Source organism: Rhinoderma darwinii, chromosome 13, assembly GCF_050947455.1.
Source record: "Rhinoderma darwinii isolate aRhiDar2 chromosome 13, aRhiDar2.hap1, whole genome shotgun sequence".
Taxonomy (NCBI): Eukaryota; Metazoa; Chordata; class Amphibia; order Anura; family Rhinodermatidae; genus Rhinoderma; species Rhinoderma darwinii.
This window is the reverse complement of record NC_134699.1, coordinates 50,591,461-50,604,692: the sequence shown is the minus strand read 5'-3', so window position 1 is coordinate 50,604,692 and position 13,232 is coordinate 50,591,461. Positions and strand designations below refer to the sequence as shown.

The 13,232-nt window shown below is 42.1% G+C and overlaps 1 protein-coding gene across 1 annotated transcript in view; it reads left to right on the top strand.

Annotated features, from left to right (window-relative positions):
* The window catches only part of CARD14 (caspase recruitment domain family member 14), a 91,673-nt gene that overhangs the window by 31,042 nt on the left and 47,399 nt on the right, over window positions 1–13,232 (top strand). The window contains exons 8-9 of the mRNA XM_075846669.1: window positions 3,863–3,997; window positions 12,134–12,222. Of these exons, the coding sequence (XP_075702784.1) occupies window positions 3,863–3,997; window positions 12,134–12,222 (224 nt within the window). The remainder of the gene's footprint in view (window positions 1–3,862; window positions 3,998–12,133; window positions 12,223–13,232) is intronic.

Genomic DNA, 13,232 nt, shown 5'->3' with positions numbered 1-13,232 from the left:
GGGCAGTTTTTATGGAATTTGGTCAACAGGGCGAACATCAAAAAAGCACTGCAACTGCCCCCCCTTCAGCATCAAATAATGCTGAGAACACTAATAATAGACTGCATCATTACAAATAAATATGTTACAAGATCAATACAAAATAATATGTTTCACACCTTAGCGGAGGTAGAACCTTATAATACACACCACAACTACCGCATAATATCATACTCCCCACCTTAGTTGCTGCAGAACATAAATACAGCACTAGAACTAAGTTTACTGCACAAATATAGCACCAGTACCAAGCTCATAACATAAATACAGTCCCAGAAACAAACTCAGTCCATAAATACAGTACCAGAAGCAAGATCAGTCCATAAATACAGTACCAGAACCAAGATCAGTCCATAAATACAGCACCAGAACCAAGCTTAGTACATATATATAGCAACAGAACCAAGATGAGTACATATATACAGCACCACAACCAAGCTCAGTACATATATGCAGCACAGAACCAAGATCAGTACATCTATACAGCACCACAACCAAGCTCAGTACATATATACAGCACCAGTACAAAACCCAGTACATATATACATTATCAGAATCAATCTCAGTACATAAATACAACACCAGAAACAAACCCAGTAAATAAATTCAGCACCAGCACAAATACAGTTCAGTACAGAGGTCATAAGATAAGTCAGGTAACCCCTGCCAGATACGTTTGTACGATGTGAAACCACATATTCCACTTTGGCTTGAACCATGGTAAGGGTATGTCTAAAGTTGCTGTTTCACAAAAAAGAATGATACCACTCCATCTCGCTGCAGATCGTACAGTGACTACAATACTAATCAGTCAAAGGGAGAATAAACATTTACATTCAGTGACTCACAGGTGACATATTAGAGTCGTTCTTATTCTATTTTCTTCTCCATCCGCTCCAGACCTCGATGATGACTTCTTCCGACCATTTGCTGCCCAGATATCTTCGGCTCCTCACTTTTTTAACATTTCCGCACATTTAAACGAACGCAAAATCCTTACGGTGCCAATAGAATAGCACTATACACTGTGCCCCTGAATGTATGCCACCACACACTGTGTACCTAAACACAATCGTGTCAAACACTGTGAAATAAAGCACCACACATGCTGTGCCCCCAAATATACAGTCATTTACTGTGCCCCTGTAGATAGTGCCTCATACAGTGCTCTCTGTAGATGATCCCACACAGTGTCCCAAAAGAACCACATGCTGTGCCCCTGAATATACGATCACACAGTGCGCCCTATAGACAGTGCCACTAACAGTGTACCCTGTAGACAGTGCCACTCACAGTGCCCCACATAGGGCCTTCTGTAAATGGTGCGACACACAGTGCCCCCTGCATATAGTGGCACTCACAGTGCCTCCTGTCTATGGTGCCACAGACAGTACCCCCTGTATATAGTGCCATACACAGTGCTAGCTATACATAGTGACACTTACAGTGCCCCCTGTATACAGTGCCACTCATAGTGCCTCTGTCACGTAGGGTTCGTGGACCCACTGGGCCGTACCGCCTTGGCGATATGGCAGCTGGCCAACAGGGCGCAGGTTAAAGTCTATACTTCGTATAGGGTACCTGTGGCAGCTCGGACAGTAGCAAGGCAGCCTCTGCTGGGACTAGGCAGCAGGCAGACGTCAGGCGTGGTGAAGCAGGACAGGCGTGGTATACAGCATAGCATGACTCTGGCTCAGCACGGCACACGACCAGGATAGCACAGGATACAGGGAACAGGAACACACTAGGAGACTATTGCGTAGACAAACTTAGGGTACAACAACAATGCTCAGGCATAGAAGCAAGGAGCTGAACCCCTCTTATAGTCCAGGGCACCCATGGGCGAATAGTTCATTAATATCCGGTGCGCAAGCTGCCCCTTTAAGAGCGGGCACAAGCGTGCGTGCGCACCCTACAGGATCCGGCCGAGGTGAGTGGAAGTGAGCGCTGGCGTCTGAGGAGGACACTGGGGCTAGCGCTCGCCGACCCATGGCTGCAGCCGTCAGGGGGAAGAGTGAACCTGACGGCCCGCAGCCACGGACATGACAGCCTCCTGCAGATAGTGCCAGTCACAGTACCCCCAGTAGAAAGTGCCATACACAGAAGTATGGCAAAAATACACTCTAAATACACTATTCTAATACACTGCACTACTTACATAGTGCAGTGTATTAGAGCGGTCAGTCATACACTTCCCTACAAGGCAGGCACGGAGGCCGTTGTTAGGCCTACGGTTGCCATGCCAACCATTAGCACCCCAGCGATCGCATCGCTGGGATGCCGGTCAGGTAAAACCCCCACAGATGCTGTAATCTCTATTGAGCGCAGCATCTGGGGGTGTTAATCTGCCGGATCGGAGACAATCTAAAGATAATCAGAGTCAAATCAAACAGAGAAGTCCAGCTACTGATATACAGGTAGAATAAACAAATCCTGGCAAATGAGGCCAGGAGGAGGCACTTTAAATATGGCGCTGCCCCGGGCGGGTGGTGCAACTGTCCGGGGGTCGATGGCTTGAAAAGCAGGGGGACGCAGCAAAGATGTTTAATAATCTCCTGGGATGACGTTTCATCCCATGTGACTGCTGCAGCCAATCACAGGCTGCAGCGGTCACATGACCTGAAAAATCATCCCAGGAGGCCGAACTGCGAGCAGAGAAAAGGGAGTTAGTAAGGAAGTCGTTTTTCCGGCTCTGCTTTACGCAGCGGAAATTCCGCCGGAAAAACATACAACAATGTGGTGTGATTTTTCACACGGCATTCCCTGTGTTCAGATCGGATATGCTGCGAAGCTTGACACAGCGTATCTGCCCAGAACACGCCGTGTGTGTTCCTACCCTTAGTATGATCATTAGCTGAAATGGTAAAGTGTCAATAAATTTAGAATAGAATTATTTTACAATAAACTTTTTGAAAAGTTGAATTTAATCCCTGAACCACAGCAAGCTGTAGAAAGTCCAGAATTGAATTATAAGATTTAAAGAGGCTCTGTCACCAGATTTTGCAACCCCTATCTGCTATTGCAGCAGATAGGCGCTGCAATGTAGATTACAGTAACGTTTTTATTTTTAAAAAACGAGCATTTTTGGCCAAGTTATGACCATTTTTGTAATTATGCAAATGAGGCTTGCAAAAGTCCAAGTGGGTGTGTTTAAAAGTAAAAGTCCAAGTGGGCGTGTATTAGGTGCGTACATCGGGGCGTTTTTAATACTTTTACTAGCTGGGCGCTGTGAAGAGAAGTAACATCCTCTTCTCTTCAGAACGCCCAGCTTGTGACAGTGCAGATCTGTGACGTCACTCACAGGTCCTGCATCGTGACGGCCACATCGGCACCAGAGGCTACAGCTGATTCTGCAGCAGCATCAGCGTTTGCAGGTAAGATCGACTTACCTGCAAACGCTGATGCTGCTGCAGAATCAGCTGTAGCCTCTGGTGCCGATGTGGCCGTCACGATGCAGGACCTGTGAGTGACGTCACAGATCTGCACTGTCACAAGCTGGGCGTTCTGAAGAGAAGAGGATGTTACTTCTCATCAGAGCGCCCAGCTAGTGAAAGTATTAAAAACGCCCCGATGTACGCACATAATACACACCCACTTGGACTTGTACTTTTAAACACACCCACTTGGACTTTTGCAAGCCTCATTTGCATAACTACAAAAATGGTCATAACTTGGCCAAAAATGCTCGTTTTTTTAAAATAAAAACGTTACTGTAATCTATATTGCAGCGCCTATCTGCTGCAATAGCAGATAGGGGTTGCAAAATCTGGTGACAGAGCCTCTTTAACTTCACTGATGATCTCTCTCTGTTTTTTTCGGGCAGATGAGAAAAGACTTTCAAGAAGACACAGAGCAAATGCCCAGCTGTCAGCAGTCTCAACATCAAAGACTTGTGCGCATGGATGCAATTTGTCCTTCTGATGATAATGACAAGAGGTCCTCTTGCAGCATGTTTGAGGTTTGTTAAATCATTTTAAAATGTAGATAATGTATATAACACTGCGTTCCAAATTATTATGCAAATTTTATTTTTCGCTGATTTTCCTAAATAGTCGATGCAAATGACAGTCAGTATAATCTTCAAGCCATCAACAGTTGGAGTATAATGCAAATTTTATTGAACAAATCTCCTAATGATAAGATTTTTTTTTTTAAGTAAAAAACTCAAAATGCACGGTTTCACATTATTATGCACAACAGAGATCAAAACATTTTAAAGGTTGTAAAGAGAACTGAAATTGTAATTTGTTGAATTTGCAGCATCAGGAGATCATATTTACAGAAATCAAAAGCTCGTTTTGATGTGAACTGCCTCCTTCCGTCATAGATTTTTTGCTTGAGGATGCTACAAAGGTTCTCAATAGTGTTGAGGTCAGGGGAACAAATGGGGCCACACCATGAGTTTCTCTCCTTTTATGCCCATAGCAGCCAATGACACAGAGGTATTCTTTGCAGCATGAGATGGTGCATTGTCATGCATGAAGATAATTTTGCTACGGAAGGCACGGTTCTTCTTTTTGTACCACTGAAGAAAGTGGTTAGTCATAAACTCTGCGTACTTTGCAGAGGTCATTTTCACACCGTCAGGGACCCTAAAGGGGCCTACCAGCTCTCTCCCCATGATTGCAGCCCAAAACATGACTCCGCCACCTCCTTGCTGACGTCGCAGCCTTGTTGGGACATGGTGGCCATTCACCAACCATCCACTACTCCATCCATCTGGACCATCCAGGGTTGCACGGCACTCATCAGTAAACAACACGGTTTGAAAATTAGTCTTCATGTATTTCTGAGCCCACTGCAACCGTTTCTGCTTGTGAGCATTGTTTAGGGGTGGCCGAATTATAGCTTTATGCACACTTGCAAACCTCTGGAGGATCCTACACCTTGAGGTTCGCGGGACTCCAGAGGCACCAGCGGCTTCAAATACCTGTTTGCTGCTTTGCAATGGCATTTCAGCAGCTGCTCTCCTAATCCTATTAATTTGTCTGGCAGAAACCTTCCTCATTATGCCTTTATCTGAACAAACCCGTCTGTGCTCTGAATCAGCCACAAATCTTTTCACAGTACGATGATCACGCTTAAGTTTTCTTGAAATATCCAATGTTTTCATACCTTGTCCAAGGTATTGCACCATTTCACGCTTTTCGGCAGCAGAGAGATCCTTTTTCTTTTCCATATTGCTTGAAACCTGTGGCCTGCTTAATAATGTGGAACGTCCTTCTTAATTAGTTTTCCTTTGATTGGGCACACCTGGCAAACTAATTATCACAGGTGTCTGAGATTGATTACAATGATCCAAAGAGCCCTAAGACACAATACCATCCATGAGTTTAATTAAAAAACTAATAATTAAATGTTTATGACACTTAAATCCAATGTGCATAATAATTTGGAACACGGTGTATATGTACTCAAAAATGGGTGACATTGAACAATACATCTCATCCCGCACCAAACAAGCCCTCATAAGGCTATGCTGATGAAAAAATAAAAATGGTTATGGCTTTCGAAATGCAGAGATGAAAAAACAAAAAACAATTGTTGCGTACTATTACATTGTTGTCGTTAAGGACTTAATGCAATTCCACATATAGGTACGTTGGAGCGTTAAGCGGTCACCGTGTCTAAAGACATGGTGACCGAGTAAAGATGCCTACTGTCCCTGACAGCAGGCCATCATACTCAATGCCCAGAGGGGTGTCGGGCCCCCCCTCCCCGCATCGACAATCGCTGCCATTGGCCGGTCAATTCAGACCGGCCAATCGCGGCTTTTTGCAGCTTTAACCAATCACTGTGCCACAGGGCACACTGAAATGGTGGAGATTGGTGCTGTGCCACCTCCCCGATCGCTACGATTGGTCAGTCTGTATAGACCGACCAATCGCAGCCATGGCACGTGTTTCAAACTCCCTGCACCAGCTCTGCCCGCCTCATTCCGGTAAGGAACGGCAAGCAGAGCTGGTGAAACCTTCCGTCTCCCATACTGACCTGCAATTGTCCTTCCTGCTTCTGTGATCACTCACTGTGTGTGTGATTATCATCATCATCATCATCATCATCAACTGTGCTGCTATCTTCTTTTTTTAGCAGCAGCACTAGTGATCCCTAAATTTCCCAGTCCCTGTTCCTGTACCCCCCGCAACCCGCCCGGTGTATGTCCTGCGGCCGCTGATCAGTGACCGCCATCACTGATCATCAATTTTTGGCCCAGGACTTTTTTGTCAGTTCTGCATCATCTCCGTGTGTCGCCCTGTGGCCACTGAGTGTTCATCACAATTCAGCATCTGTGGTAAAAAAAAAAATTGACGCAGGTTTTTTTTTCATTTTTCTGCCAGCACCATATCCATGTGTGCAAACTGTGGCGTCTGAGTGCTGATCAGTGACCACCATCATTGACCAGCATTTGTGCTAATTTTTTGGCGCAAGTTTTTTATTTTCGGCCTGTTTTCACCGCACCATTTTCTGTACCCTGCACCCTGCGGCCACTGAGTGCTGAGTCTATAATCAGCCTCTGTGGTAAATTGTTAACGCAGGTTTATTTTGGGCCTTTTTTTTTAAATCTATTAAACTGTAAAAAAGTTTTTAAAAAAAAGTAAAAGTATAGCTAGGTGTAGCTTGTACCTGCATAGGTAGGATGTTAGGGTACCAGTAGTTTAGGTTAGCTAATTAGGTGTAGCTAGTACCTGCATAGGTAGGGCGTTAGGTTAGCGTCTGTTCTATAATAAAAAAAAGTTACATAGCATTCTAGGTAGTTTTAGCTATACAATTTTTCTAAAATTAGTGTTATTATTCGTATACTACCTTTTTTTTCTAAAATATAGTGTTACATTTAGTGTCAGTGGTACCGTAGCTTTAGGGTCAATGCACACGATGCGGATTACGTGTGGTTTTGCATGCGGCAAAACCACAGCATGATACAGTACTAGCATAGTCAATTAGATTTCAGGTAATCTCATGTCCACACTGCGGTATTTTTTGGGACGTAAATTGACCCGCGTTGCGTATTTTTAGAAGCGCAGCATGTCAATTTATCTCGCGATTCCACTTGCGAATGTTATCCCTGTAGTTCTACAGAAAGACGCCGCAATACCCGCAGCATGAAAACGGCATAAACCGTAAACGTAAAAACCGCACCGAAAAAAATAATTTTTCTCCTGCAAATTTCTTGCGGTTTCCTGCAGTTATGCTGCATATTTTCCACAGCAAAATACGCAACGTGTGCATTTTAAAAATTGCCGGCAATTCAAAATCTGCCTCCAAGTTTTGAGCCAGATTTTTCCGCCAGACAAAAAACACTGTGTGAACTCCCCCTATCTGTGAAGCTTGTGTATTTTACTTTAGTACGGTATTTAGGTGCACTGCACATCACAGCAGATGCATTATTAGGGGCAACAGCAGGATGCCACTATTAAAGGGGGCAGCAGGAGGAGGCATTTGTGAAGAGGGTGGGGTTGTGCTTAGAAAGAATGGAGCCAAAAAATGTCTGTGCGGCAAACTCTGCTGAGGCGAATCGCAGTTGGAAGAAGTCGTCATGCTGGTCTGGACCAGATGTAAATGTTAGTGTAAATGGATCAGGGCTAGCGTTACGATAATGATTGGCAGGGGGGAAGTTTTTTAATGGGTGGGTATTTTTTGTGCATTTATTATTACGTTTTTTGCACTTTATTTTACTTTACTTTTTTTATTATTATGGCCTGTCCCTCAAAGGTCATAAAATATCTTTATTTTTATTTTTTTCATCTGCCGCTGCATCTATTAATGTACACAGCGCTCATTGAGAGACCTGTAGAAGAGATCAGAGATGATAGAAGCAGCAGAAGCGGCTTCTATCTTCTCCTCAAGGTCCGCTGGGGGCCTGACATTCAGCTGCCCAGTTAAAACCGCTGTTTTGACGGAATCAATAGCGCAATATTGATTCCGTGAAAAACTACGGAACCCTGTCACAACGGGGACAAACTGAAACCTTTAGCAATGTTTCCGTCACCTTTGATATCAATGGTGAGGAAAACAGAAGCTTAGGTTTCCGTTTGCCTTTCAGTTGAGGGGTTAACTCGACACGAAACCTCCAACGGAACACCTCAACAGAAGGGCAACGGTGATGCGAACACAGATTAACATTTCACCCTCATCATTAACCAAATGAAGCATGTTTCTATGCAAAGATCCACATATCCATATATCTGGAGGTTACTACTACACTCCACACAGCAATACATTGTGCTTCTCGTAGCAACACAGTTTCAATCCAACTGTCCATCAATATCACTTCGCAATAATGTCTCAATCAAGTCTTCCTTTTTACCCCACTTCACCAATTCACAATCACATTTGAGATGTAATTAACCAATTATGCTCATTCTTGTTTGAACTCAGCACTTTCCTGCTTTTTCCCCCCTCCCCTTTTTTTACGTTTAAATAGCCACTAACTTGGCTACACTGTAAATATTATACTGGTCTGAGGAAGAGGTTGGGCCAAGCTCGAAACGCGTCACCGTTGTTCATAATATTGTCCAAAAAAATTCTTTACCTATTATCTACGCTGGTCATCTCTTTTTAAGGCTAGGTTCACACGACCTATTTTCAGACGTAAACGAGGCCTTGTTTTATGTCTGAAAATAGGGCTACAATACGTCGGCAAACATCTGCCCATTAATTTGAATGGGTTTGCCGACGTACTGTGCAGACAACCTTTCATTTACGCGTCGTCGTTTGACAGCTGTCAAACGACGACGCGTAAAAATACAGCCTCGTAAAAAGAAGTGAAGGACACTTCTTTCAGACGTAATTTGAGGCGTTCTTCATTGAACTCAATGAAGCACAGCTCAAAATTTACGGCTGTCAGAGAAGCCTCGCAAAATGCGAGGAGGAGCAATTATGACTGAAACGAGGTAGCTGTTTTCTCCTGAAAACAGTCTGTCTTTTCAGACGTAAAAGCCTGCTATCGTGTGCACATACCCTAAGGCATCAGTTGCCATCCTGGAAACAACAGGTGGCAGCACCAAAGGTATTACTCACGGAACCATCCGGCTGAGACGTCCATCTGAATGATCATGGATGCCCACTGAAGGTCTGGAAACCCTCCTGAGGATGACCTCTTAATGCTTTCAGCCAAGTGCTAACAAGGTGTTAGAGTAATCTCTTTACTAATGGAAGATGGCGAGGATCAAGGATTGCACGGGCCGGGAGATAAGGGATACGCAGACACCTGCAGCATATAACAGAATCTGAGGGAGGTCCCTCACTTCCCTTTATTTATAACAAAAGGTATAATGGAATATATTATGATGTAGATTCAATCATTCGACTGGACTCTATGGTGTTGACCAATCAAAATAAGTAAAGATAAGTAAAATATACAAAAATTATTGCAGGAAAGAACCTAAAATGTTATTTATATAATTCTGCCAGCGTGCTCTATTGCTCATGTCTACTGAGTACAAACTGAGTTCCAAGGCCATACAGATTCTACTGGCTAAACAAATTATTCTTAACCCTATAAGCATAGATTAATCCTATAAATAGAAATTACCAGAAAATTATTTTAATTCATTGATTACTTTCACATTTTCCCCCTTTTTGAAATAATTTTCTGACACTATGCAGCAACCACAAATCAGCTACGTTCTACCCCGATGGGCAGGATCTCCTGATCATTCACCAATGGTAGTACCCACAACACTGTCAAACCCTAATTTAAGGATTGGTGTCTAGTTGCCCACCACTATATGTTACCAATATTAGTAGCTGACTCGATGATGTTATATGAAAGGTTTAGAAGTTAGGAAATATGTGTAAGTGACAAGATGGAGTGTATTACATCCACAAAGGTAAGCACATTACCTACACTAACTACTGAGTGACCAGCCATCATTACATTATCACACTAGGGAGCACGTCTGTGCCCGTCTTTCTCCCACTGCGTTTCCAGCATAAGGATATTAGCCAGGAGAAATTAAGACTATTCAAACGTTTTTCAGAGGAGTAACAGCCAAAATGTAGTTGTTTTTTTTAAAATCATTATTTTAAGTTTGTGTAGATGTAAGTTGCTTGTATATTGGTAGAAAGGGCTAAATGCTGATATTTTCACAGGGACCTTCAGTTGTTTCTGTCTGACCCAACATCTAAAACATTAAAATACTAGAACTGATAGTATCCTCAGGTTCCATATGTACCTAAATACAATGAGAGTGATTAAGTTAGATATGGTGTTTAAAAACTGAAGTGAAGGGCCAACGTCAGAACTTGAGCAACCGAAAAAAAAAGCAAAAGATTACACGACAGAGTAAAATTTACACAAAATGTAAATACAATAAAAGCACATATAAAAGAGGATAGGAAGTAGAGAGAGAAGGGAGTTATAAAATATAATTTTGCCATAGGTGCCTACCGGCGGTGGAGAGCGGATCAAAACTCATTAGGCAGCAATGATATGAATCCCCAGAGAAGAAGCCGGCTTAGGACAGGTTGTGTTGCATTTAATTTGGAATTAAGGGGTATGGTTCAGAGCGCTGTAATTTTATCCAGTCCCCCCATGTGTTAGAACATCTAAGGCAGCTGGGGTTGTAGCGATCAATTCCTCCATTCATTTTAAGAGGGATATTTCAGCAAACTATTGCTCTAAAGAGGAAGGGTCCTAAATCTTCCAGTGACGAGGATATTTTTCGCTGCCTGGAGGAGATAGCTAGTCAATTACTTCTTATATTTGGAAAAACCGGTGCTGATCACGAAGAGTAATAGGGCTTCAGGGGTAATAGGATTTATTATACTAGTCATTTGTGTGATGAGAGTGAGAGCTTCTGTCCAAAATCTGTATACTGGTGGTGGCTCCACCATATGTGTGACATAGTCCCCTTCCCTAAGCCACACCTCCAACATACTTCCGGAACTCCCAGGTACTAACAATGGAGTACGGCATGTACCCAGTACCACTGTGAGACAATTTTGAAGGTTACTTGCGCCTTATTGGCGACAAGCGATTTATCTGCAAAGAAGAAGCATTTAGCCCATTAAGACTCTTCAAATGTTTTCCCTAGATCCTTTTGCCAGGCAGAACAGTAGGAAGGAAAATTGCGGGATAAATTAGAAATGAGAAGATCATAAAGCAAATGATATGCAAAGTGAAGGAGGGGACGATGAGCGGCAAAGCCGTTCAAAATCAAAAAAGTCTATGTGCTTGTATATCCATTTTGACTGTGGAGTAAAAATGAGAGACTGAATAGTCTTTATTGATTTTAAAACTTATAGACTGTTTTTTGTTGAAAACGTAATAATGTTGTTTCAGAATAGGATTTAAGTTGCATTTAGATTACTCAATTTATTGTAAGATTTGAATGTATATATCAGGAATCTTCCAGCAACAATGTACTTTATATTGAAGGAGTAGTCTCATCACAGTGATAGTATCTGAGATGGTTCCATATGCCCCTATCATAATTTCACAAAATGCAATGTATTATTATATATTTGTCCTTGTCCAAATAAATCACACGGACGCATGTATTTCAATGGGGCCATTCACACGGCCGTTGTACGTTGGGAGCTTTCCCAAAGTACATGCTAAATGTAATCATAAAAAAAATAATGGGAAGAATAGTGTCTAAATTCTCATTTAGATTTTCTTAGCAGTGCAAAGAGAGAAATTATTTCAGAACAGCTTTCAGAAATGTATTGCGTTTTATTTTCCTGGCGATGGTCACGTGAGGGCTGTTAAACTGCCCCCTGACCAGGAAGTCAAACTGAGCAAGAAGGATAAAAATAAGGGGTTTGTAAGTATAAAACATTACAAAAAGCATTGCCACAGTTTTGTGATGGCGTTTTTGGCCGCGCGACCTGTACAGGTGAAGCACATGGTTTCAAAATGCTTCACCTGTAAAACTGCACAGCCAAACACTGTGTCAAACTGCGCGGCAACTATCATACCCGGCTGCGTTGTATATGGCACCCTTATTGTGGCTTATCATTTGGTCAGGTAATTTAGATATGATAAATCTAATCTGTTTAAATGCAGAGTAATTCTTGATGCAGCAAAATGATTTTGAATTGCCATTGGTCATAACATCTCAGAATAATTTTTCATTCTATTCCTTGGCAGGAACTAAGTTGCAAGACAAACAGTGACCTCGGTGGACATATTTCTTACAGTTCCCTTCATGATGAATATCTCCCAAGTCTTTCTAAAAGGTAAGTGGTTCAGATAAATTTTGCACCTGAATTATAACCATAATTAAAAAGAAAAAGTACAAACTATAGCACTTGCTGTACTTGCAATACACTCCAAAACCCAATATTGCTTTTGGCTGTATTTTATTTTATTTTTTTGTGCTTAGTCTGTCAGAAGAACATACATTTTTTGTTTTTAAATAAAGGTGAAAATTATTTTAATTATTTATTTTATTGTTGAATTGTGAGACAACCTAACAATTAAATATCCATTTTTACCAGTCTTTCAGTACGGTAATTGTCGACTTCAGAAACTTATCAATATAAGAAACTTAACATATATTTAGTTAAAGTGGTTGTCTGGTGTTAACACATAGCATCCATTTATCCTAGCCAATAAAAAAAAGAAAGGCAAAATCCCCATTATGGGAAAAATTCTTCCCCGACTCGAAATATGGCAATCAGAAAAAATCCCTGGATCAACTTCCCATCTCCAAAATCTAGTACTTATAACCTGTAATATTATATTTTTCAAGAAAGACATCGAGGCCCTTCTTGAACTCGTTCAAAGAATCAACCATCACAACATCCTGTGGCAGAGAGTTCTATAGTCTCACTGTTCTTACAGTAAAAAATCTCAGTCTGTGATGATGGTGAAAACTTTTTTTCCTTTAGACGTAGGGGATGCCCCTTGTCCTTTGAGTTAAGTTTAATAACCTTTCTTGGTATGGAAATCCACCAATTCCCTTAATTCTCTTGGTCGCCCTTCTTTGCACCCGTTCTAGTTCAGCCATGACCCTCCTGAACACAGGTGCCCAAAACTGTGCACAATATTCCATGGGTGACCTGACTAGTGATTTGTAGAGTCAAAACTATGTTCTTCTCATGAGCATTTATGCCTCTTGATGCATCCCATGAATCTATTTGCCTTAGCAGACTGACTTATAGCCGTCTCCATTTTATTTATGCATCAGAAATAGGCATACACATCAGGAAGAGAGATGCATCTAATTACCCCCTGCCCACCCATA